At 39.4% G+C, this 25,075-nt stretch overlaps 1 protein-coding gene and 1 long non-coding RNA gene across 5 annotated transcripts in view; one reads left to right on the top strand and one right to left on the bottom strand.

Moving 5' to 3' along the window:
- LOC107694182 (liprin-alpha-2-like) overlaps window positions 1-24,470 on the top strand; it is a 188,530-nt gene extending 164,060 nt beyond the window's left edge. Inside the window, exons 19-33 of one of the 4 annotated variants that reach the window (XM_016493811.1) lie at window positions 72-250; window positions 424-517; window positions 3,153-3,155; window positions 5,904-5,985; window positions 8,251-8,451; window positions 9,661-9,723; window positions 10,637-10,669; window positions 11,609-11,784; window positions 11,936-12,033; window positions 12,126-12,301; window positions 13,464-13,532; window positions 15,231-15,387; window positions 15,884-15,940; window positions 21,730-21,810; window positions 23,562-24,470. In XM_016493811.1, the coding sequence (XP_016349297.1) occupies window positions 72-250; window positions 424-517; window positions 3,153-3,155; window positions 5,904-5,985; window positions 8,251-8,451; window positions 9,661-9,723; window positions 10,637-10,669; window positions 11,609-11,784; window positions 11,936-12,033; window positions 12,126-12,301; window positions 13,464-13,532; window positions 15,231-15,387; window positions 15,884-15,940; window positions 21,730-21,788 (1,447 nt within the window). In that variant the 3' untranslated portion in view covers window positions 21,789-21,810; window positions 23,562-24,470. Of the gene's footprint in view, window positions 1-71; window positions 251-423; window positions 518-3,152; window positions 3,156-5,903; window positions 5,986-8,250; window positions 8,452-9,660; window positions 9,724-10,636; window positions 10,670-11,608; window positions 11,785-11,935; window positions 12,034-12,125; window positions 12,302-13,463; window positions 13,533-15,230; window positions 15,388-15,883; window positions 16,241-21,729; window positions 21,811-23,561 lie in introns of those variants that run through there. The other 3 variants (XM_016493812.1, XM_016493810.1, XM_016493813.1) reach the window with 3 other exon arrangements.
- LOC107694184 (uncharacterized) lies at window positions 155-15,262 on the bottom strand. The gene is made up of 4 exons (XR_001634827.1): window positions 15,198-15,262; window positions 10,619-10,707; window positions 387-476; window positions 155-219 (listed from the first exon to the last, which is right to left on the bottom strand). It is a non-coding gene; the product is annotated as an uncharacterized LOC107694184 (long non-coding RNA).
- Window positions 24,471-25,075: the final 605 nt, after the last annotated feature.

Below are 25,075 nucleotides of genomic sequence, written 5' to 3'. Positions count from 1 at the left end.
AGCAGCCAGACACATCCTGCATGCAAACATGACCCAACTTTCCCGCTGTTAATCTGTTTGTCTGTCTCCAGCCTGACGGCTGCATTAGAGACTGAGGCCAGTGCTCTGAGCAGTGTAGCCAGCAGTCAAGACTCCCTCCATAAACAGCCAAAGAAGAAGGGCATCAAATCCTCCATCGGACGTCTGTTTGGGAAGAAAGAGAAGGCCAGACTGGGGCAGCTGGGGAAAGAGATTATGGGACCAGGACAAGGTGAGACATAGAGACATATGAGCTATTAAGAGTTAGGTTTTGTATACATGTATATCAGAAAACGTGGTCCTTTTCAATATTGATTTAATCTGATTAAAACACTGACCTGGAGTCGAATGTAAATATAATTACTAACTTTATCAAATGATTGGTTAATGGATCTTCTCCATCAGTAGGGAATGTATCCGATCCTGAGCTTCTAGGTCAGGATATTGCGGTGGGAAAGCTGGGAACACAGGCGGAGAAAGATCGCAGGCTTAAAAAGAAGTAAGTATTTTATAAACCGCTCTCTGACAAATTCAAATTATACATCCAACACAACCTTTTATGAAGGTAATTCATTCCTGGGCCCAAATCTTGAAAGAACTAAATATTACTAACATAACACAACTGACACAACATAACAAACAACACAAATACTGTGATGTTATGTTTCACACACCTCTCTTTAAAAAATAATATTTGAACATATGGCCCATCTGGATGCATTGTAGTGCCTTAGGCCAAAAAACATACTCTACGAAAGTAAGAAAGAGCTTTGCGTAGTCCTGTTGTACAGATTTAGAGTGAGTTTTTGTCACTTTTAAAATACCAAGCCTCAGTACACAAGATAGATAGTTATACAATATATTTATTTATTTAAGTTATTTTAAGTAGCTAGCTTTAATGAACTTGTGAAGATTGTTTGGCCATGACAGTAGATGACCTGAAAGAATAAACAACCAACAACAAAAGTATTTCCAAACTATTTTTGCTATATTTGAAGTTTGTGGTAATCCATAGCATTATTAGCATTTCCATCATCAATATCTATAGGGTCATTCCGTGTCAACTCAACCAGAGGTCCCTGGCTCAAAATTTTGATTTTGCTAATATTTTTTCTGAAGAAAGACAGACATGTATAGTGATGAAAGCCAAAATATTAAATGTCATGGATGAATATTTACTGAGCAATCCACTATTTTGTAGAGGGGGGTCAAAATGGCCATTTTCACCTGAGATTCAGAGGCAAATTACAGGGGGTTAAAAATGACTTCAGAAAGATGGCAGCATCATAATGTTATTTTTACAAAGAGATTGGTAGGTCTACTAGTAAATTCTGTTGACTTTAGCAATCTTTGTTGCATTATGTGCCAATGGCAACCATTCAAAAATGGGGAAACGGCACTTTTCAAGTTTTTTCTCTAAAGTTTGCATGCCTGTATCTCAAGAAGTATTAAAGGTATCTTAATGCCCTTTTAGATATTGGGTCTTAACAAACTTTCCTTTGAGAGGAATGTCTGAAGAACAAATAATCTTGAAACTAGAAATGTATCTTGTTTCCTTCTGTCCAAACAACTGCATTGAACATACCTGTCTGAGTGCCATAAGTATTCTTTTTCCAAAGTTTGCATGCCTATAACTCAAGAAGTATTAAAGATATTGCAATATGATTTTAGATTCTGTTTCTTAATAAACTTTTATTTTGGAATCTTAATTTTCAAAGCCCTACATCGTTCAGTCCAAGAGATATGAGGATCTCAAAGAGGTTCAATTTTCCGATTGTTGAATATTACCCATTTTTAGTGGTTGAAAACCAAATGTTGGTCACAATTGACATTTAATATTTTGGCTTTCTTCACTATACATGTCTGTCTTTCTTCAGAAAAAATATTAGCAAAATCAAAAATTTGAGCTGGGGAATTTTTTTAAATTTGGTTGATTTGACACGGAATGACCCTATAAACATTTCAACATGCTAAATCTTTTTCCCGCAAAAATAGATCCGTGGATGGAAACCTGGTTAAAGCTTGCACAGCTAATTGGCGTTCACATTTACGTGTTTGCATAGATTATGTTTCGGGCCTTATGTTAGCTAATCTGAAAAAGAAAGCATTTTCAGTGTCAATACAGTTTATACTCTATTTGTTTAACCCTTGTGTTGTGTTCAGAACCCTATCACACTTATTGTGAAAATTATTCATAAATAATGCTTTTTTCACTCAAAAAATGAGGTGCCTACTCTCAGATAAATGAGGCCTACGATTAATCAGAAGCAAATATAAATACAAAACCAGTCCTAAATGAAAGAAAAGAAGTTGACAAAAAGATTGAATCCAATCTTTGGTGATAATATAGCATAATGAGTGATTTATAAGCAATTTTTTGAGGCCGGGTCATTTTTGACCGGGAACACCACAAGTGTGACTTAGTAGTAGTTATACCCTTTGTGAACAAAGTCACAAAATTTCAGTCCAATGCGATAACATTAACTAGTATTTTCGGGGCAAAAAGGACCCGAACACCACATGAGGGTTAACTATACAAGACCCATTTACATACCTGTTTGCGATAATAATAGAGCCTGTTATCTATATGCCACACGGTGTACTACTTAAAATACAATCAATGTACGATTGCCATTTGTAGAATGTATAACCAAATGTGTTGAGAAACATGAGAATGTGCCTTTCATAGCAGGCTTGTGACTTTGTTGCATACTTGGTTGTGTTTACAGCATGTCATGCGATGCTTGCCGAATATCACATTTCTTTGCCTTAACGCTAATGTTTGAATGTGACCGTTTTATGTAATTTGATTCGTGTTGGTCTCATCCATTGCGGCGCCACACAAAGGCGGCTCTTCACTGTTTCCATTGCACTGTCACACTTTCTGCATGCTGTATGATAAAAAATAACTTTTAAAGACAAGTAGATCTGTTCAATTGTGACCAACAAGTCAATATCTAAGTGCAAAAATACAACGATTCCCAACAGTAATGCACGTCTCTGAGCCGAGGTGTTTTTTCTAAAGTCTACATACAGTATGCTCAATAACAAGCATTTAATTTTGTCTCCCATCGCTTTCTCTATTTTTCTTTTCTCTCTCTATCTCTTTTTCTCCTCATCTGACTCTGTATCAGCGGGTAAGTTTAGTTTGTGTTGCCGAGACTTGCTGCATTTTCCACTGTCGACGCTCTGTCCGTGTCTGTCGTCATGCTCCTAAAGTGTGTGTCTATCTTCAGGGGGGTCCAACGCATTTCCTTTCTGTCCATCCAGAGACCCCCACCTCTGCCTTTCTTTTTCATTTGACTGTAAATGTGATTCTCCCCCTCTGCAGTTCTATAGAGGATGCATCTCTGCCTGGAGAGAGAATGTGTGCCTTTATAACAACCTGTTCTCGATCTGCCATGCCGAGGCCTTTCTCCTCTCGTGTACGTGTGCGTGCGCGTGTCCGTGCGTGCGTGTGTGCATCATGTGCCGTATTCAATAACCAGGTCTCGTCTCTGGTTATGGACTGTGAACTCATTGACTTCTTCCCTGCTCTCTTTTTCTTTTCATTTTGTTTTCTCTCATAACTGTTTCTCTCCCTCCCCAGCTACAGTATGTTCAGAAGAAGTCACTCATACGCATTACATTCGACCTGAACATATGCAGTTCAACACGTAAAGATGAGGAGAGATACATCATAACCACCATCACCACGAAGGCCTTATTGCCTTTACAGCACACAGACATGAAAGTTCACGGCGACAGGACAGTTCCCCTTTGACACGGTGGCGGTGCTCAATCCGGTTTTTCCATCAAAGAAAAGGTGGTTCTGGAAAATTAGACCCATTAAACCTGCCGGTTTAAACCGGGAACAACTAGTCTCGCGTAGACAGACTTTAAAGTCGGCATGAAATAATAGTTAACCCAATTTATTTTCTAAATGCATGTTACTGTTCTTATTGTGACTGATTCATCTGTGCATATGTTAAATTATGCCATTTACCTAAGTATGTAAAAAAAAAAACCCTTACAATTGACTGCTAGTTCTCATTCAGATCCAGTGGACTGAAACAACTCTCAGTTTCACTTGGATGCATGTGACAATGTGGAAAAAAAAGATCCGTCGTTACTTCTGACTTTAACCGTCAGCATAAAGTGTGGTCCATTTTATTAGCTTTTATTAACAGCTTATTCAGGCAAGAGGCGTCCTGACAAACCACATTTTCTTTCAGATACTAAAATAGAACATCATGGAAAAAGTGCTTGTTTACTTGAAATGTTTTTTTTTTGTTGTTGTTCCGAAAATAACTTTTTACAATGTCGCATTTTGCTTTGGCATGCCAATATTTCAAAAAGGATCGAAACATGTTAGTAAAAGTGCCTTTCATGCACCTTTATGTTCCAGGATTTATCTCATACCAGCATTGACGAAATGGATGACGAACAGCTCCACGGGTTTATCGTAACCACCAGCTTCAGTTGTTCAACTAAGCTACATGAAAAAAAATTTTTTTTAATGGAATGCTAACATATGTTTCCAAAACTAGGAATAAGATGGCTTATTCGAATTTACGGCTTACAGGTTACATAGTAAAAAAAGTAATTTCCGTCGACTCGAATAAAAACAATCCACCTTCCGCATAGAACCGGATCTGGCACCATCACCGGCACCACTTTGGTGCAAAAGAGATATCAGTGGTCACGTAAGCGGTTTTGAGATTTGATTTGTGCAGACAGAACCATATCATTCACTACAGCACGTGTCAGTACTGCACTCGACTCTTCAAGTGGCCTTACCGTACACCCCAAACATGTGGTTGGATTACGAAGCTGCTCTCTGAGGGAGGAACACCCTCAGAGCAACATGGAACTCTCTGCCTTAAAGTCCACCGCAATTTCCACACACCATAAAATACTCACCTGTGCTTGTTCTATAGCAAGGTGCCCTCAGAATTACATCACAGTTCAACGGTAAAGCCGTTACCTCAAAATATCTCTGAATTACACTGGCTTGAATTTGTCAGAACCTTGGGAACAAGTGCTCTCTGACATTCAGACGTTAGCAGGAGAGATATATTGAAACATTTCTAAAGACACACTCTATGTTACAAGCCCTTCAGTCCCTGTAAAGTTGGTAAACGACAAGAGGCAACCTTGAGGAAAGCTAGACATATTTCCCAGCGGAGATCTGCGTAGAAAGCGTCCGCGTGAATGTCTGATGAGAGTTTATGATAGCAGCCTTGTCTTAAAGCGCAAATATTTATCAAGACAAACACGGACTAGGGTTCAAAAGAAAAGGCATTTCTGTTTTCCCTCGATAAGTCACAGTATTCCAGTTTTCTAAAGCTCTCGGTTTTATAGACGAGGATCAGGACGCAGCAAGGAAATGTCACGATATGTTTATCTGAAAAACTGGAACTTTCAGTTCGCTGGCGTCCCAGCGTGACCGACACCATTAGTTTCTTTCCTTCATTTCATCCCACTGAAAACCTCGTCTTTGATTCTTTACCAGAAAGCCTCTGCGTTTAAGAGATGAGGCAGACCTTAAATTAAATTATGGAGTGATGTGAACTCAAACAGAGCATTATATTGGCTTGTGTTACTTATGTACAGAAATTACATTAAAAGGTAGCATTCGTCACGCTACATGCTAATTACAGAATAGTAGTGGGTACGAAAGAAACTTTTAAGAAGAAACTTGTGCATTTAGTGTTCCATGTTGCTCTGATAAACAGATAGTGGCCATTAAAGGACAGGAAACCTGGCAGAGACCGATAAAGCATCTCACTTTCTCTCTCTACATGCCCCTTTCCCTCTCTCTCTGTTCAGTTGATTATCTCAAACTGGTTCTGTCTTTCTCCTAATCTGTCTTCCTCTCTGTCTCTGTCACCTGCTCTTTCTAGGCACGAGTTGTTGGAAGAAGCCAGAAGAAAAGGGTTACCTTTTGCTCAGTGGGACGGTCCTACAGTTGTCGCCTGGTTGGAGGTGGGCAGTACTCATTTTTTTGCAATGAAAATATTTTTTTTTATATATATAAATCTTATATATGCAAGATATATGTGAAAAGTGGGCAAGACACTCAGAACATATCAACTTGGCTAATGAACACTATGCGAGTAATGACGTCCAATTACATCCATTTTCTAAAAGGCAGGTATTGGTTAGAAGTGCTGGGTAGATTACTTATTGTAATCCGTTACTGATTTACATGACAAAAGTTTTAGTTAGTGATGTAATCCATTACATTACACATTGATTACTTTTGACCTAACTCGTTAATCAAATCATTTTAAAATAACAATTAAAATAATAATAATATTTATTTTAAAATCTCAGGGGTACTTCAAGTAAATATATTAGGTGAAAGAGGTTCAGAGGGCAAAATAGTTCGGGAATCCTTGCATTACACACACACACACGCATACATATTTATATATATATATATATATATACATATATAAAAAAAAAAAAAAAAGCCCAGAACTGCTTTTCTGACTGATATGAAACAAACAGTTTTAACCATTTGTACATTATCTAACATGCATATTTTAGATTCACAATTCATTTAAAAGCCTCTGGTGTGTAAAAATAGTAAATATCATCATGTCCTTATCATTTTTTTCCCTAATAGAAGTTATAGGAGCATTAAATAGTTAATAAAGAAACTTCATTCTAATGCTCATTATATTAGCGTTAGGCGCGCTTATGCTAACGATTAACTACTCTAATAACAGTAAATGAAGTCAAAGCCTTTTGGAAAATCTATTTGTGGCGGTCAGTTTTGATATTGTGGCGGCCGCCACAAATAAATCAATGTATAGGACACACAAGATCTAAATATTAAAAATTAAAATGAAACTTACCTGCTTGAACTCTTTTATTTGATCTGGGTGAATTTGTGCATTTTAATGTGTTTGAAAGACAAAAGCTTTCCCAAGATATAGTATACATGGTTAAATAACCCACTGAATGATAATGTAAATGAATGTATTCATCAGTAGCTGATGCAGTGTTGAAACACATCTTATACTGACTAATGACTGGTCTTTTTGTGAATATCCACCAAACTGGACGACTTTCTGAATGTATATAAGCAGTAGGCTATTTTAGAAAGAAATTAGTAATTAGGGAGAATCACTAAATTATGAATAATTTATTACTCTTGTGTGAATAATATGTAATCGTGTCAATAAAAAGTAACATGCACTTAAAATGTAATGTAATTACAAGTACTTAATTCCAGATTACATGTAGTAACATCAGTTACTACCCAGCTGTGGTAATTTGATGCCTTCTAGGTAGATTTGACAGCCAGCTCTTGTGTATTCAGTTACTAAAGGCTGAAATACACTATGTGGCTTTTGCCCCAATTTACAGTTTGGGGGAGTTGTGGTGTGAGATGGAAAGTCTGGTAGTATGTGAGATCATTTTGAGATTAGTAATTTTGTGTATAATGGCCAGTTTTCTCTGTAACCATTTACAAAGTCAGCAAGTAATGATGTCTAGTGTTTTAAAATCAGTTCAGATGCTGTAGTGTATTCCAACCTTAAATATACCATTATATATTACAAATTTCTAGAAGCCTCACAGTCCCCAGTTATAGTTGTTATTACGTCCTTGTATTAGTATAATATGGGAGATCATGCACCATAATGACGCTGAGGAAATGTGTGATTAAAGGCGGCCTAGGGTGGGATCCTGTGAATTATTTCTGTGTTTGTTCCATATAATAGCACAGATACTTTATTGTGCGGTTAAGCTAGCTCCGGGGATCTTTAATGGCAGCTAAATAAAGACCTGAGCTGTATCGAATCAACAGCACAACAGTTACATATTGCATACTGCGATCAGTGTCTCCTAGAATGATGCAATTGAAGTGTTTAGTTGTAGTAACATGGCTGCAATGTTTTTCGAGACAGTAACTGATACGAGTTTGCCAAGATACAGTGTTAACATACAGTAGTTTTCTTTTTAATTAGCAGTTTATTGAAATTGTATGAATATTTTCAGCTTCTGGTTTTAAAAATTGAATGTACATCAGTGAATGTGAAGATTGTGGAGATTTTGCCAGTATTCGGGTTTGTTTGCTTGCGGTCAGAACGGATCTGTTCACGTTTATCATTAGATGTAAAGCAATGGCGCCATCTAGTGGTGAAGCTTGGAAGATACTGCATAATAGTAGATGTTCTAGAGTTGTACTTTAATTTTTTATATACATGTTTAATCATGCTACAATGTGTGTGTTCAAAGCTGTGGCTAGGGATGCCAGCATGGTACGTCGCAGCTTGTCGTGCCAACGTAAAAAGTGGCGCTATCATGTCAGCCCTGTCGGACACCGAGATCCAGAGAGAGATCGGCATCAGCAATCCTCTGCACCGCCTCAAACTGCGCTTGGCCATCCAGGAGATGGTCTCGCTCACCAGCCCTTCGGCTCCCCCTACGTCTAGAACCGTGAGTGCACACACACACACACACACAAAACACACTTGGTTTTCAGTAACATACATTAACATACATTTATAATTTACAAAAACAAAACCGCCCATTGGTTTCATCATTAGGAGTCTTGCATTGTTTGGCAAATACTGGGACGCATCGGTTAACTATCAATGTCAGTCACCATAGCCACTAAACCAATCATCATCATCAGCTATTTTCAACCCATCCACAGCTTTATTTTGTTCCGTTGTCATGGTAATAGTGTTTTGCATCAATCGGAGAAACTGGAAACTCGACAGCTGATCTGGCATGGTATCGTGTAATGACGCATTCACAGCACATCCCAGCGGTCAAACTGCAGCTTGTGTATTTGATGTTTTTCTTTCTGAAAGTTATTTTTATGCACTCCTTCTCAAAGCAGCTCCTGATAAACTACTAACTACACAAAGTGTGGTGCACACTGGACAATTTTGTCCACACCTGGCCATCTGAGACAGATTTCATAATTGTATTGTAAAAGATTAATTTTGTTCTAAGATAAAAAAAATTGAAAACATTTGAGCTCACTTTTTTTTTTTACACATAAAGGCAGCGACAAAAAAAAAAATGCAGTGTGTACACAGCTCATTTTGCACTTTCAAAGCAGTTGTGTCGTCTTCAGCAGCAGTTCCTGTTCCGTCAGTCAGAACGACGTTTTAGGTGCGTCCCAATTTATGTACTTGTGCGCTATTCTGTGCTGTTTTGTAGTGCAAATAGTGCGAGTATTGCATTCACACTGAAAATTCCAAAAAGAGAATGTGCAATTTAAATAACCACGTGTTAACTTAATTAACCAAAAAACAAAGTGTATAATGTTGGAAATTTTACAGTCAACTGTTTCAGCTTTAATTTTGTAGCAGAGGGGAGGGGCTATCAGACGCTAAAGTTAAATGACAAAATAACCTTACAAATTTCATACACTACACAGTTGAGTACATAGTGCATAAGTACATGGTGTATAAGTGAGTCATTTGGGACGCAACTTTCATCTCCCCTGATGTGCATTCAGTGTGCTTGTGCTCTCTGTATGCGTGTTTGTCTCAGGCCTTTGACTCTGTGGGCGGGCCTTGCTAATGATCTGACTGTGATGCTGTAACACTATTGGCTTACAGTGCTGCTGCTCTTCTTCTTTAACACTGCTTGCCCTTCCTGTCGGATTCATCTCTGGGGCCGCCCACATAGCCGTCGGGTAATGTGTGGGTAACCCACGAGGAAATGGAGACCCTTGCCGCCCCCTCCAAAACGGTCAGTCACTTCATTCTTTTTAACTCTAACCAAACTAGGGTTGTTTTTTTTCACATAATCCTTTGTTTACTGACCCTTTTTGCTTTCACAGAATCAGGATAGAGCAGGAAAGTCGACATGAAATCAAAATCACCCCTCATTTACTTTATTAGGACACGATCCTGATGTTACTGTGCACAATTCAAGCTGCATCTGTTCTGAAACGATTTTCCATTATCAGCCGGTGGATACAGCAGTTATTGTTATTGACTGTCCAAAAGCCTCCTCAAATATGAATTTACAGAAGTAAAATGAGTCATGAATGCGGTTTCATGTCGACTGTGAGCTCTGGTCCCTAACTAGGCAGAGGAAGATTACATCAATTCATGTCTGAATATATTTGAGCTTCAATAATCAACTCATATGTGCTTCTGTTACATCCATTGGTTCCCAACAGCTCTGAAAAAAGCAAGGCCGAATGGATGTAACATTCTCACATTCAAATCAAATGCAATCAGTCAAAAGAGAATAAAAGTAGCCTCGTTATTCTCCATTGAGCCTCATCACAGCCTCATACAATCATCACCGTTCACCCTCGTCAGCTTCACGATCACTAGGAACACGAGCGTGGAACGGAAACGCTCACAATGTGTCACATGCACACTGAAGATGACCGCATGTCATGTATGTGATGTAGTTTGTGTGTAATGTATTGTGTTTGCATGCAGATGATTAGAGGAATCAAGCACTAGTTTCTTAGATTTTTTCATCCACTGTGTGAGCTGCGTTACACATTTAATAACATTTATACGGATGCATGTACAATCACGTGATCATGTGCAACGTACGTGGTTTGAAAAGTTAACAGATGTACATATAGCGCAACATTTTCAAGACACAACACAGATACACTCACTTTCTTGTGCTTCTGCAGAAATCGGCGTCAGAGGAGGGGAGCTGGTCACAGGTGAGAGTGTAAAATCCACACAGTGCTACATTACTCATCTCTAACAGAAAACACAAATTAACAAACGCATTTGCAATGGATTTTTAAAAAGCATAGCTATAACATACACTTCACCCAAAAATGAAAATTCTGTCATTAATTACTCACCTCATTAATTCCAAACCCGTAAGACCTTTGTTCATCTTCAGAACACAAATTAAGACTTTTTTGCTGAAATCCGAGTGTTTTCTGACCCTGCATAGACAGCAATGAAAACTACCACATTTAAGGTCCAGAAAGGTAGTAAGGACATCGTTAAAAATAGTCCATGTGACATCAGTGGTTCAACATTAATTTTATGAAGCTATGAGAATAATATTTTGTGTGCAAAGAAAACAAAATTCAGTAAAGTCATTCTTTTTGTTTTCTTTGCGCACAAAAAATTATTCTCGTAATTTCAAAAAATGAATGTTGAACCTCTGATGTCACATGGATGTCCTTACTAGGTTTCTAAGCCTTGAACATGTCAGTTGCATTGCTGTCTATGCAGGGTCAGAAAGCTCTCGGATTTCATAAAAAATATCTTAATTTGTGTTCTGAAGAAGAACAAAGGTCTTACGGGTTTGAAACGAGATGAGGGTGAGTAATTAATGACAGAATTTTCATTTTTGGGTGAACTAACACTAGAGTGACAGAATGACTTACTAACTGTATCAATGGATGGATGGATTATGCCGCAATAATAATAAATGAGCACAAAATTAGCATGATATTTGAAAGATGGTGTGACATTGAAGTAGGTGGTGTGGGTTTCAGGATTAATGGCTCCTGAAAATTCAGCTTTGCCATCCCAGAAAATAATTTGGTTTAAAAATATATTTAATATATTAAAATAGCAAACAGCTATTTTAAACAGCAGTAATGTTTCACAGTATTACTGTTTTTGCACGTATCATTTAGACACTGGCATACGGGGACATGAACCACGAGTGGATCGGGAACGAGTGGCTGCCCAGTCTAGGTCTACCTCAGTACCGCAGCTACTTCATGGAGTGTTTGGTGGACGCACGCATGCTGGACCACCTCACCAAGAAGGACCTCCGAGTGCATTTAAAAATGGTGGACAGCTTTCACAGGTCAGTGAAACCACACTGGTCTCCAAGTATTGCTATAAATTATTTTGATTTGATTAATTAAATTAGCGCTAACGTGACCTAACTTGCCTTGATTGTAATATGAATGTATCATTTGAATGTATTAATTGACGCTTATTCAAATTTGCAACAGAACCAGTCTGCAGTATGGCATCATGTGCCTGAAGAAGCTCAACTACGACAGGAAGGAGCTGGAGAGACGCAGAGAGAGCAGCCAGCACGAGATAAGAGGTAGGCAGAAACTGCTTGGAAACACTCCTAGGGCTGTGACAATCCAACCAACGTAAACACACATTATGACTTTTGCGTGTATTTTTACGCAGACGTGCTGGTGTGGACTAACGAGCGCGTGATTCGCTGGATCCAGAGCATCGGCCTCCGTGACTACGCCAACATCCTGTTAGAGAGCGGCGTGCACGGGGCGCTCATAGCGCTCGATGACAACTTTGACTACAGCAGCCTGGCCCTGCTGCTGCAGATCCCCAACCAAAACACTCAGGTACCCGTCCATCCATCCATAGACACACACACACACTCTTTACAGTTAAGGTCGTTTCACACTGAGCGCGATGCGAAAAAGTGAGGCGAATCGCCAACGAATGGTGCTTTCACACCGAGCACGAAACGATTGATCGCCTTCTGCTAATTCACGCCTGCATGCTAGCTGGCGCCGACCAGCAATGCATTTTTCCTCAGATATGTATTTCGTATATGCTCTGCTGCTCAATATATACATCATTAAATTAAGATAAAGTTTGGTTCTGCACCAGAAACACAAACAATCTATAATTCCTACAAGAATACATCTTAAAATATAAATAGAGGTACAATTAGCATCAAGCTACATTTGAAAATGTATGTGATTGTTTTTTGCTTAAAACCCACTTTAACCCATCATCGAGTGGTTGTAATAACTTCCGAGTTCTAAAGTGGATTTTTATTTTATAATAGGCAGACATGCACTATTTGTATGTTTTATAATGGATTGAACGTGACACCAGCTTATCATTTGTCATAAACATCCTTTACAGTTATAAAAAAATATAATGAGCTGCATAAAACATACAGAAAATATATAGTCATAATCTCATGTCTATTTACTTCCATATTTCATGTATAGAAAAATGTTTCTCTTTTTTTTCATATGTAATGGCAGGAGATATTATCCCATTATTGGCAGATCTTGAGCGAATGCACTCTGACTTATAACAATGACTTTATACAGAAATTATATTCTTTATAAAGTGGTGAGAATGTGAGAATAAATCTGTTCTCAGATACCAATGATAACAACAACTCGGCATCCTCTTCTCTCTCAGAATACTCTTCTTCGGTGTTTGTTTACGGTGGTTTTCGAAACAGCGCCACCACTCTCACCCTTTTGTGCAACAGCAGCTGCTCCGGGCACGTGATCTTGGTTCAAATCTAATTGAGCGGCCCGTTTCGTCGCGGAGTGACGGGAAAATATCGCCACACAGGATGAAAAAAAAAATCCTTGCTTTTTCGTGCTGCGAATGATCGCCCTATAAGAATATTGTTTCGATTCAAAAGCGTCATTGCGCCAAACATTCGTGCCAAATTTTCACATTCAGTGTGAAAAGGACTTTACAGTTACTTGGAACATTGGTACCAATGCTGAATTAATGAATTTCTTTCTACAGGCTAGACAAATTCTGGAAAGAGAGTACAACAATCTGCTGGCGCTGGGAACGGAGAGACGATTAGATGAGGTGAATCACTAGTTTCTTACATTTTGTATAGAATTGAACAGTCGACAGTGGTTTCATTCCAAATGTTTAATGACTCGCACTGCCTACATACTGTAGCCAGTGTCATGAAGGAAACAGAATTTAAAAAAATGAGTGATTGTGAACAAATATTTTTGTTAATACCTCCCATACAAACTTCCACGACCCATGGCGCCAACACTTTAGTAAAGGGACCAATTCTCACTATTAAAGGAATAGTTCACCCAAAAATGAAAATGTTATGTTTATCTGCTTACCCCCAGGGCATCCAAGATGTAGGTGACTTTGTTTCTTCAGTAGAACATAAACGAAGATTTTTAACTCAAACCGTTGCAGTCTGTCAGTCTTATAATGGAGGTGAATGGGAATCACGGGTTTGAGAGTAAAAAAAAAAACACAAACAAAACCAAATTAAACCCTGCGGCTCGTGACGATACATTGATGTGTAAAGACACGAAACGATCGGTTTGTGCAAGAAACTGAACAGCATTTATATCGTTTTTTTACCTCTGATTTATTGCAATGTCCGAACTGTCCTGAGCGCATCTTGAGCGTGTTCGTGTCTTCTTCTTCAGCCGGCACACGACGTGTCTTCTTCTTCTGGTAATGCACTTATAAGTCTGCGATCCGCCGTAAAGCAAGAAGAAGAAGAAGATGCGTCATGTGCCGGCTGAAAAAGAAGACGCGAACGCGCTCAGGACAGTTCGGACTTTGCAGTAAATGTGTCTTTACACATCAATGTATCGTCACGAGCCGCAGGGTTTAATTTGGTTTTGTTTGTGTATCTTTTTTTTTTTTACTCTCAAAGCCGTGATTCCCATTCACCTCCATTATAAGACTGACACACTGCAACGGTTTGAGTTAAAAATCTTCGTTTGTGTTCTACTGAAGAAACAAAGTCACCTACATCTTGGATGCCCTGGGGGTAAGCAGATAAACATCACATTTTAATTTTTGGGTGAAATATCCCTTTAACTATAGTTGTTTATTAGCATGACTATTATTAACATATTGGCTGTTTATTAGAACTTATAAAGCATGACCATATTCTACATCGCTAATTCTACCCAATACCTAAACTTAACAACTACCTTACTAACTATTAAAAAGCAGCAAATTAGGAGTTTGAGGCAAAAGTTAATGTGAGAATTAGGCCCTTAACCTTGGCTGTTGGGTGGTTATTTAGTGTTCTGTAACTGTAAAAGTGTAACCTTTAAGTGTAACACAAGTTTCAAGGTCATTTAGATATTATTTAATTAGAAACCTGTTTTTGATGATCGTTAGTATAATGAAATACATTATACATTTCTTTCCTATTTGTTATTAGCATGAACAGCCAGTGTTTTGTCTTTTTCTTTTTGTGACTGTTTAGTAATGCCTAGTCATTGAATGGATTTTTGGTCAGAATGCATATAAAAATATATGAAAAAAATTTTATATAAAAATATATAAACATTTTTTAAACCAAGTTAAAAATGTAGAAAAAAAAATGATATAACCAAAAATGAAATTGTAAAAAAAAAAAAAAATAATTTAAGGGGAAAGCTTTTTTTATATAAAACTAGCATCAAACAGCAAAGCTAAAGCCATGTATGTAGTGTTATGTAATTAATTGCAGCAATAAGACAATGTAATGTAAAAAAGCACTTTGGACAAAATCTGCATCTGGACCATCCATAGTGCGACGAGAAAGACTTCCGAGGACCGTCGTGGAGGAGGCAGTTTCCTCGACGGGACATCCACGGGATCAGCATGATGCCGGGCTCAGCAGAGACCCTGCCCGCAGGCTTTCGCCTCACTGCCACCTCCGCACACTCACGCAGACTGCCACCAGAGGGTGAGACGCACACAGTACCGTTCAGAGCGGATATTCACAAACACTGTCCAAAGAGTTTTAAAGCAGTGTGAGACACAAGCTATGTTTGGGATGGGATAGTGGCATTGCGCTTACTGCTAACTAGATATTTATTTAAACAATATGAGAATCTGTATACTGATTTGGAAAAAACAAAAAAGTGGAGTAGATGATCCACTATAAGAAAAGAGCATATACTGTGCTCTGAAATGTCTCTTTTGTACATTGAAGACTGGGTGAACTATCCCATAAATTAATATTTAGGCAAATACAGTATGGAATTTTTATACAGATTTTCTTTTCAAAAGTGAAACATTGTACGAGTAGCACGGTGTGACACCATTCCAAACATAGCTGGTTACAAACAGACTTCACCACAAGAGGGTCAGACAGAAGTAACAGATATATACTGTACACACAGACACACTGGGTTGACTGTGTTTCTGTTGTTTTTTTCTTCTGGACTGCTGCTGGGTAGTCCTGTATGAGGCGATGGACGACAGTCCTGACGACATGTATTTGGACTGGTTTCAAGGTCAGACACGACAGAGCCTCCAACCGTGTGGCATTCCCGACCCCGTCCCTACAGTGCAGTGTACTCGTACCCCCTTGAGTGGTCTCAGTGTGTCCCGTCCTTTCTTAACTGTCAGATATAACCAGCAGGTGGATGCAAAGAGAGATTTGGAGCGGCCTTGCGCCAAGCAATTAGCATTCTGGCCTTTTGCAGACATCAGACTCGAGAGATGTGGTGGTTAAATACAGTAGATTATCAAAACAGTAAAGCAGGGACAGGAATTCACATGGCAAGATTTAAAGGGGTGGTTGATTGCGATTTCACTTTTTTAATGTTAGTGAGCACGTTTACATGCACACCAGTAAGCTGATAACTCACAAATATCAGCTTATTAAAATAACCAGTTTTCCCAGTTTACATGCACATCAGTAACCTGACAACGCAAGTAAGCTGCGTTTACATGACTTCATTAATAAATCAGGTTATTTCCCTGTAGTGACGTCAAAATATAATCATTTGCGTATCTGACTCCCGAGTATTCCATACATTTGTCAGTTGTGATGTTAAATTAAGCTTGCAACATATCAACTTGCAACATGTCGGGAAACTTACAGCTCGTATATTATCCTCTCATGCAGTTATAAATGCAGCATTGTGACTGAACCACTTCTACTTGCTGCACGAGATGAGAACACATTTTTATCATTTTCTGAGTCATGAAAAAGTCTGCTTTTGTGATATATTTCCTTCTTTCTTTACTGCAAGATGTTTGCTCGGTCTAGATGCGCTTAAATCTGCACTAACGATGCGTTCCTGTCACGTATCACACATGCGCACTTCAATAAGCTGACAGAAAGCGGGTTATTGCTTTTACATGTTGTGCGAAATCGGAGTAAGAGGCAAAAAACTACCTGTTGCGACCGGTTTATGCTTACGCCGTTTATGACCCTACTCCGATAAAAGAAAATGGTTTACCGCGTTTACATAACCAAGTGCGTTTTCGGCTTAAGCATAATCGGCTCAAGAACGTGCATGTAAACGTGCTCAGTGTGTAATGTTGCTGTTTGAGCATAAACAATATCTGCAGTTACGACGCTGAAAGTTCAATGCAAACGGAGATATCGTCTTTTAAAATTATGGCAGTTTAATGCCTACAAAAATGGCTTGTAGGGAATGCAAGGAGTTACTTCCCGGGTTTGTGACATCACAAACCCTGCCACTGGGAACATGCAAAGAAGGGGGTGAGGCCATGCTGCGCTGCTTTAGAGAAGAGGAAGAGTTGTTGCCATGCTGTGCACGAAAAACTCTATTCATATATGAATCGCGATTCTGTCTTATAACGATTCTAATGGATTCACAAGTTTCAAAATCAATGTTCTAAAGCAGTGGTTCTTAATACTGTTCAGTATTAAGAACCACTGCCAGATAACCACTGCGTCAACTTGGTGTGTGTGACGGAATTGTTGTTGTTGTTGTTTTTTCATTGTTTGTTGTTGATTTTGTATTTTGTAGATATTTTGTGCGCGAGATGAGGTCAGAGGCATTTATCCTGTGAAGATATATCTTGCTGGAATTTCTCTGTGTTGTGGTGGTAAATATTACAGGTGAACACCCAATTGGGTGCAGGTTTCTAAAAGGTGCGTGGCACCTGAACAGGGTTAAGAAACTGCCTGTTCTCTGGTGGAGTATGTGTGTGGTCTTGGTATTTGACCCTATATGTAGTATTGATTAAAAGCAGTGTTTTATTTTTGTTTGCTGGAGAATGCCTCTATTGGGAAGGAGGTTAGTGAACATCAACTTGTGTATTACTTGGGACTAACTGTGTAAAGTCATTGACTTGGAATTAGTGCTGTTTTTTTCTGTTGGAGGAGGACAGGCTTCATAGTTTGCACCCTGTGTGTTGTGTCAGTACTAAGAAGGAGTAATGAGTGAGTAATTGCATATGGGTGAAGTGTTTGACATCATAACCTGACCAAGTGGTAGTGCAAGTATTAGGTTATAACAGCATGGGGCTGAAGGCTCACTCTAGTAGAGGCATTTTTTGTGTGACTGGATTGGTATGGAATGGATGTTACAGAGCTGTTATTGTGTTGTTAAGGTATTTGTTATGGTAGTGCAGTATTTGTTTTTGTGGGAACAGTTTGGTTTTTCTGGTGTAACATATACTGTACATGAGTTGGTTGACATGCCTGTGACAGTGTATGTGCGGTCTGGGAGTTGGCTATGTCCCACGTGATGGATGTTTGAAGTAGTTGAGGTTATGTAAGTAAAGTAACCTTGATTCTCTGATAATGGGAGTATGGTATGTAAGAATTAGGGAAATTTAACTCTTATTTTAGCTCTTATTTTAGCTCAGGAGGGGGGAATCGAATCTTAAGATTCAAAATCAACCTGATTGAACTGATTCCAAAATTGATAGTTTACACTTTATCAACGTTCGGTCAGCGAGACTCTAACATCAGTATATCTTACCAATTTGAATATTTGTACTATCCCTGGCCAAAGGCTAATACATGTTTGTGATAATTTATAAGCTACGAGCTAGATAACTAAGGATCTGGGCAGAGTTTAACTTTAAAATTCACGACACAAGCTCAAACTCAAAACACACGGCAGCAACAAACAGGAAGTGACGTGAGGTAACTAAGATCTGGGCAGGGTTTAACTTCAAAAATTCACGACACAAGACAATAACTCTTATAATGAAACAACAGTTTATTGGCTATTCTAGCTTACATTAAACTAAACTAATGAAAACACACACAAACACACACACACATACACACACACGTACAGTTGAAAGGATGAGGATTTTAACGGAGTTCTGAGGAAGTTCCCAAAGTTCTAACACTCGTTTTCTACGAGTTCTTTAAATTGCAACCTGAGAGAATCACAAAGCAGAGACTTAGCTTATGTTTACTGCTTAATTAGTTCAGCGCCGATTTCAGCAGGGGGTTTCCAGGTGATGCAGAGGCTTTGGCAGTTCTTCTTAAAGAGTGCGAGTTTGCAAGACTTTAGGCTTTTGAAGATCTCTGGCAGTCACGAAGTTTCAACTGAAGTGTTTGAGTTCTGGATGACCCGATCGCTTGATGGTGCAGCGTGTGCGCGCAACTTGGAGCGCGATTTAACACAAAGGCGAAAAGGCAAAGATCAGTTCGGACATTGGGTTTTTGATCCAGCTGCATAAGTCCTCTATAAAGTGTCGTACAACACACACCGTTCAAAATAACAGCTTTTCACTCATTTCAACGTTCTGGAAATAAAACAAGCTTTCGTTCAAGCTCAAATATCGGGTAGTTTGCATACACATTAATAATGTACTAAAAGGAAAAGTTATAAGGCAAAGATTAAAATATCATAGGTTCCAATCAAACAGAAAGCATATTATTTGGGAGTATATTTCTCTTTTATACTTTTAAATGATTGTCTTTTAAATTGTCTGTGTAAGTTCTATGTTTCTTTGTCTGTGACAGGAGAAATGCGCGTTTTTCTGGAAGGTAGAGAAAGTCCTATGGTCCATAAAAGTCACGCGGTGGTTTGCTGAGTAGAAAAGAATGCGGGTCAGTTGGGTTTCAGAAGGGCAGGAAGCAGATGTTCAATGGGTCATGTGGTGTCACGCTGTAAAGATCCTGTGTGCGCATGCAAACCGGGAGGCTATGATTAAATTAGCCATTTCCTGTGCATATATAATGGTTCCATGCATAAGCGATCACGAGGTATCTCTCAACTATATGTTGTGAAAGAACTCTTTAGTCCTTGATACAAAAGATCTCTGTTGTCTCCTGATTGGATTAGTTTTTCATCACTCTTCCGATTCTTCTGAGGCGGAGATGACGACAAGGGTTGACGGGCAGTCGACCCAGAATAATCACGTCATGTGATGGGGTGATTAGTTTAGACCTCATGATGGTTGATTCAATGGCATATGCATATCCCTGTCTGTTCATGATAGAAATCCTACAGGTACGTCACCATATTTGTGTTCTTGCAGTAGCATGGAGCAGGTTTAGTGGGAATGATTTAGGGAGGAGTGGCAGTGCTATATATATTAGATGTGGTTGTTTCTTGATTGATGTATTATTTTTCTATCTTAGGGAAGTGAGAGACCGGTGATTGGTCTGTCAAATGACAGACAGAGTTTTGGTGGTGCTGAAGCGTGGATGAATGGGCAGTAGTAGTTGTTGAGATGGTGCTGTGAGAAAGCTGCTTAGAAATGTGGGCTGGGCATTGTCTAGCTGGCCTGGACATCAGAAATCAGAGACACTTGAAGCATGTAATAGATTTGTTTTGGAGGCAGCATTTTTGAGACTAAATGTGGCTTGATTGAAATCCCTGGCGTGGAGGGGACTCTGCTCAGATCCCTGAGGAACTCCAGGGGTCAGCTTCTGTGCAAGCTTCCAGGATCTGGAACAGAAGTTAGTAAGCAGTATTGCAGGTGTAAGCTAGTTAGTGGTTGGCTGGGTTTTGCTAAATAGTGTAAATGGTAATTAGCAGAAAGTGGTTTGGTTGAGCTGTTGTGCGAGTTGTGCTGTGTAAGCCAGCCACCATTTAGCAGTAGTAGTAGCAAAGTTGTGTGTGAGTACCTTGAAAGGTGTTGGCATGAAGGAGCTTGCAGGAGAACAAGAGGAGTCCATGGCTTGATGTGGCTACTTCGTTGAGGTGTTAGTAGCTGTGAAAGGAAAGCAAGCTGAGGGAAGGAAAACAAGAGCGTAGCGCGCCGCGTCTGTTGGTGTCGCGCAGTTAGATTCGAGCCGGTCTTTGCATGACCAGGGATGGACACGACAGCTGCCGCATGATGGCTGCCGCTCCAGGCAAACTGACTGCTTACATAGCTCCTTCTCTGCCATCCGCAGCTGACACCTCACCAGCAGATTCACATGACTCTGCACAACTTCTCCTCATTACCAATTAAAACCCTACGCAACTGCCTCCTCTTTACCGACAACCAATCTGGCCTCATGTGACCGACTGCTTCACTAATACTACTCTTGCCACACTGTTCAGTGAAACAGTATGTTCATCATTGTGAGCTCAGTATGTATCTCATGTACACGGATGAGCAGTGTTTTATTCATGTTTCCCTTTCCCCAGTGTTGCTGGATCTTCCTCTATTCTGTGTTTGGATATTAACCACTTACTAACAGTCTCATTGTTTTGCACATTGTTCTGTACTGGTTTCTGGTGACCCCATGATACAAAACACATTAAGAAAGGAATTATATATACGATTGTGGAGAAGGTGAATCCCTCCCACATAATTGGAGGGATTCACCTTCTCCACAATCGTATATATAATTCCTTTCAGTCATAGGGATTGAATATTGATCATTTCAAAGAAACGCCAATACAATAAATACCTCATTACACAAATCAAAGCATTTGTCTCAAATTCATCCTACATGGCATAAACAGCCTTTTCTACAGCTACTGACCCCCCAAACTACTTGCAAGCATGTCATATCCCTCACTCACACACAGGGACAGACAGACACACAGAGGCAACCAGGGAGCTAGGCCATAATAGAGTGACTGATCACTTCCAAGGGGTCTGTCTTCAATTTCTCTCAAAAAAAGACCTACAACACCCTAACAAATCACACTATTGCCCACCTCTTACGTCCACTTGAATTAGAGGAATATACATACAGTACATAGTTCCATTTTGAACATCTGATTTAGACATCTGAAAAACACATATCACTCAACACACTGCATTAACAAAACTCCACAGCCACTTTAACACATGGATGGATATACAGACAAATGACTCCCAAAAGATTTACTCACTGCATATCTTTATTTCCATGCAGTTGGACCATCGGCGGTACAGCGTCTGGACAGCTCCACTGTGAGGACCTACTCTTGCTGAGAGAACATCAATACTATAAGCTGTGAGTCTCACACCTGTGCTAAACTCGTTTTCAGCCTTAGTATGTTCGCTGCACCTCTCCTCTGCTGTATCATCTTGAAAACAAAGCAATTCTTTCAATAAACAACACTTAAGTGAACTAAAGTCCCTCCCTCAATCAAATACATTTACACTATTCACACTAAAATGATCAGCCATTACATGTAGCTACAACTTCATCCACATACAACACTGCTCGCGCTGCTACAAGTCATCTAGACAGCTTTACACATACGTTACAAACATACCAACTACAATACTTTTAAACCCCAGCTTACACAGGCACTTCCATATTAAGAGAGTTAGGTTTGCTCCAACAATACATGAATTATATGAAAACAAACCCTGGAGCTGCTCTTTTGAATCAAGGATGAAAAAACCCATCAAACCAAGCTATCTAATAATTCAGAATGGGAACAATCACTACGGTCCAATTTTGCCTAACCACAATACAACTTTTGGGAAAAAGCAGTTACACAACTGCAATTGGGAAAAAACAATATGGTTGTGTATCACCATATTTCACACACGAACCGCCACTGCTGTTCTTCTAAACAGGTGCACTGAAACAATAGCTACGTTTTTTGGACACTTTTTGCTTCCATCGGAATGTATTCATTCTGATTGACAAATCCAAACGTAGTGTTTACATGAACGCTTCATCAAGTGATCGGGATGATATGCTCATTTATGTCACAACCTTCTGATTGGATTTAATCTTTTGACATGCGCACACTGCATGAATACACAGAGTTTCCCGCTGTTGTCGCATAATTTTTTAAAAAGCACACTTAATTTTTATTTACTTCGGTTCCTAATTATGCAACAACTAGCACATGAACTGTTGTGCTGTGCTGCTTACTTTAGAAAGCAGTCAAAGTTACCCTTTCCGTGTCTTAAACAAGGACTGGTGGGACGTGCTGCTCCTCTTCACAGACGCTGAGTGAAAGCAGAATTTTTGAATGACTAGACACTCATTTATGACACTTTATTCACGTGGAAGAACAGCTTGTTCTGCGTGTCATACCTCATTACGCTATTTTTACGTCACTACACATGCGCAGTACTTTCCAGTTTCAGATTTCAATCCGATCAAGTCTTTACATGTCCTCTCACTCGGATTACAAAAGGAATAAACCACCCCTTACAATCCGATCGAAATCTGAATCGGATCTGGCCAATTCAATCCGATTGACGTGGTTACATGTGACTTTTTTTATTCTGATTGTGCTCCTATTACGATCGAATTATTAGGGTCCATGTAAACGCAGCTAATGCAGTCCCGATGAACCCTTCATTCCCACCCTAACTACAGCACAAATCCACACTTACACACAATTATACATGTATGCATGTCACAACGGCTCATTCACAGAGCTAGCCTGACAATCCATCTCCATAGATGGCCACTGCGAGTGCTATCAAGCAACATAAACAGTTGTGCTCTAAGCAATGACGGGACACTTTTACACCCGTCACTTGCAAAAGCACATTTTGGTATGCCTTGACATGTTGCCTTGTGATAGCAAAGCAAGACAGGCTAAATACAATGCAACATTCTAACAAGCAAAACACAAGCAAAAAGTTTACTGTCTCAGCTAATCAAACAGCTGACACATCTTACCTTCTACTAAACCTACAAGTTTTCACTTCAAATTACAAGCCTTACCTGTTTCATATACACACACGAACCGCAACATCATCTGATCTTCTCTTCTGTTTCACTTCTTTCAGAGTCGTACCTTAAAGTTGGCCTGAACAAACAATTCCGACGAGTCACACTGCCAAGAGAACAACAGAAGCCCGCGGAGGACAGGGTCGAGGCTGCTCTGCGCCGGGTGTTCGCCACAGGTGCCGACGTGCTCTCGCTCTTTCTGTCTTTCACGCCAAGCGGCTCCTTCGGCTTAAGTACTGTGTATTTCTTCTACAGGGGATGTGTAGGTTCAATTGTAAATCACTATAAATAAAGCTGTTTTATATATATAAATACATACATATAAATAAATATATATACATACATCTGTATAAAAAGATCACACGTTCAGAGTTTGTGCACATTGCGTCCTTTAACGTCATGGTTTTAAACGATGCTGCTGTTCTAATTTTTGGCCTATGCCCCAGAGACACTTTGGACATGCTGTTACTATTCATTCAGTCCTGCGTTTTGAGGCCTGTTGCGTTCTGCCGATTGGAAGCCCATCAACCAAAAGCTACACGTGCCCGTCAGAGTCTACGTCACGCTAGTTACTCGCTCGTACCCCTGTGGAGCTCTAGGTGCAGGTCTGACCTAAACCTGAAAGAAACGCACCTACTCAACAAATAGGTCAAACATGTAGGATTTGGTGAAATGGCATTCGCAGCCCTTTCACATATTAGCCTACTATGTGAAAAATATTTATCATGAACTGAAATAATATCACCTGTTCATCGTTAATTCATAAACTGGATCGTGAAAAGCAAGTAGCTACTACATGCAAAATCAGAATATCATCTTGCGTTGAATTGTGAGAAACTACCACTCCTGAAAGACACTACAGAAAAACTATTCTTAAAGCACTGATACTTTCAGGAGCCTTAATACCTATTTTTTCAACATTCGTTTATTTCTTTATCCATCAATCTGTTCAAACACATGCTTCAAAACTTTAGCCTACTATGTGAAAAATATTTATCATGAACTGAAATAATATCACCTGTTCATCGTTAATTCATAAACTGGATCGTGAAAAGCAAGTAGCTACTACATGCAAAATCAGAATATCATCTTGCGTTGAATTGTGAGAAACTACCACTCCTATTCTTAAAGCACTGATACTTTCAGGAGCCTTAATACCTATTTTTTCAACATTCGTTTATTTCTTTATCCATCAGTCTGTTCAAACACATGCTTCAAAACTTTAGGGGGTTTTCAACAATGTTTGCCAATCGATCCTTCACGGTAAGGCGTATTGAAGAACATGAGTAATTGGATATTCGCTCACATTTCTTATTGTTTGGTTAAAAAGAACGTAAAACGGCAATTGTTTCCCGTCGTGAGTAGCACAAAATTGTACCGCCGGAGCACGGCGCGTATTCGTCGCGGACCGCTCATCTCGGAGTACAAAACGCAAATCAAAACGTGCAAAAACCGCACCTGTTGCCATTTGCTCCATTGCCAATAGGCTGGCCTCATCTCGAGAGCGTTAGAACAAATCGCTAAAGGACAGGCTTAGCTCGTAGTGAACGTAGACTTACTTGCTGTGACTTAC

Source organism: Sinocyclocheilus anshuiensis, unplaced genomic scaffold, assembly GCF_001515605.1.
Source record: "Sinocyclocheilus anshuiensis isolate Anshui unplaced genomic scaffold, SAMN03320099.WGS_v1.1 scaffold1003, whole genome shotgun sequence".
In the NCBI taxonomy this organism is placed as follows: Eukaryota; Metazoa; Chordata; class Actinopteri; order Cypriniformes; family Cyprinidae; genus Sinocyclocheilus; species Sinocyclocheilus anshuiensis.
This window is presented reverse-complemented; position numbering and strand designations above follow the sequence as displayed.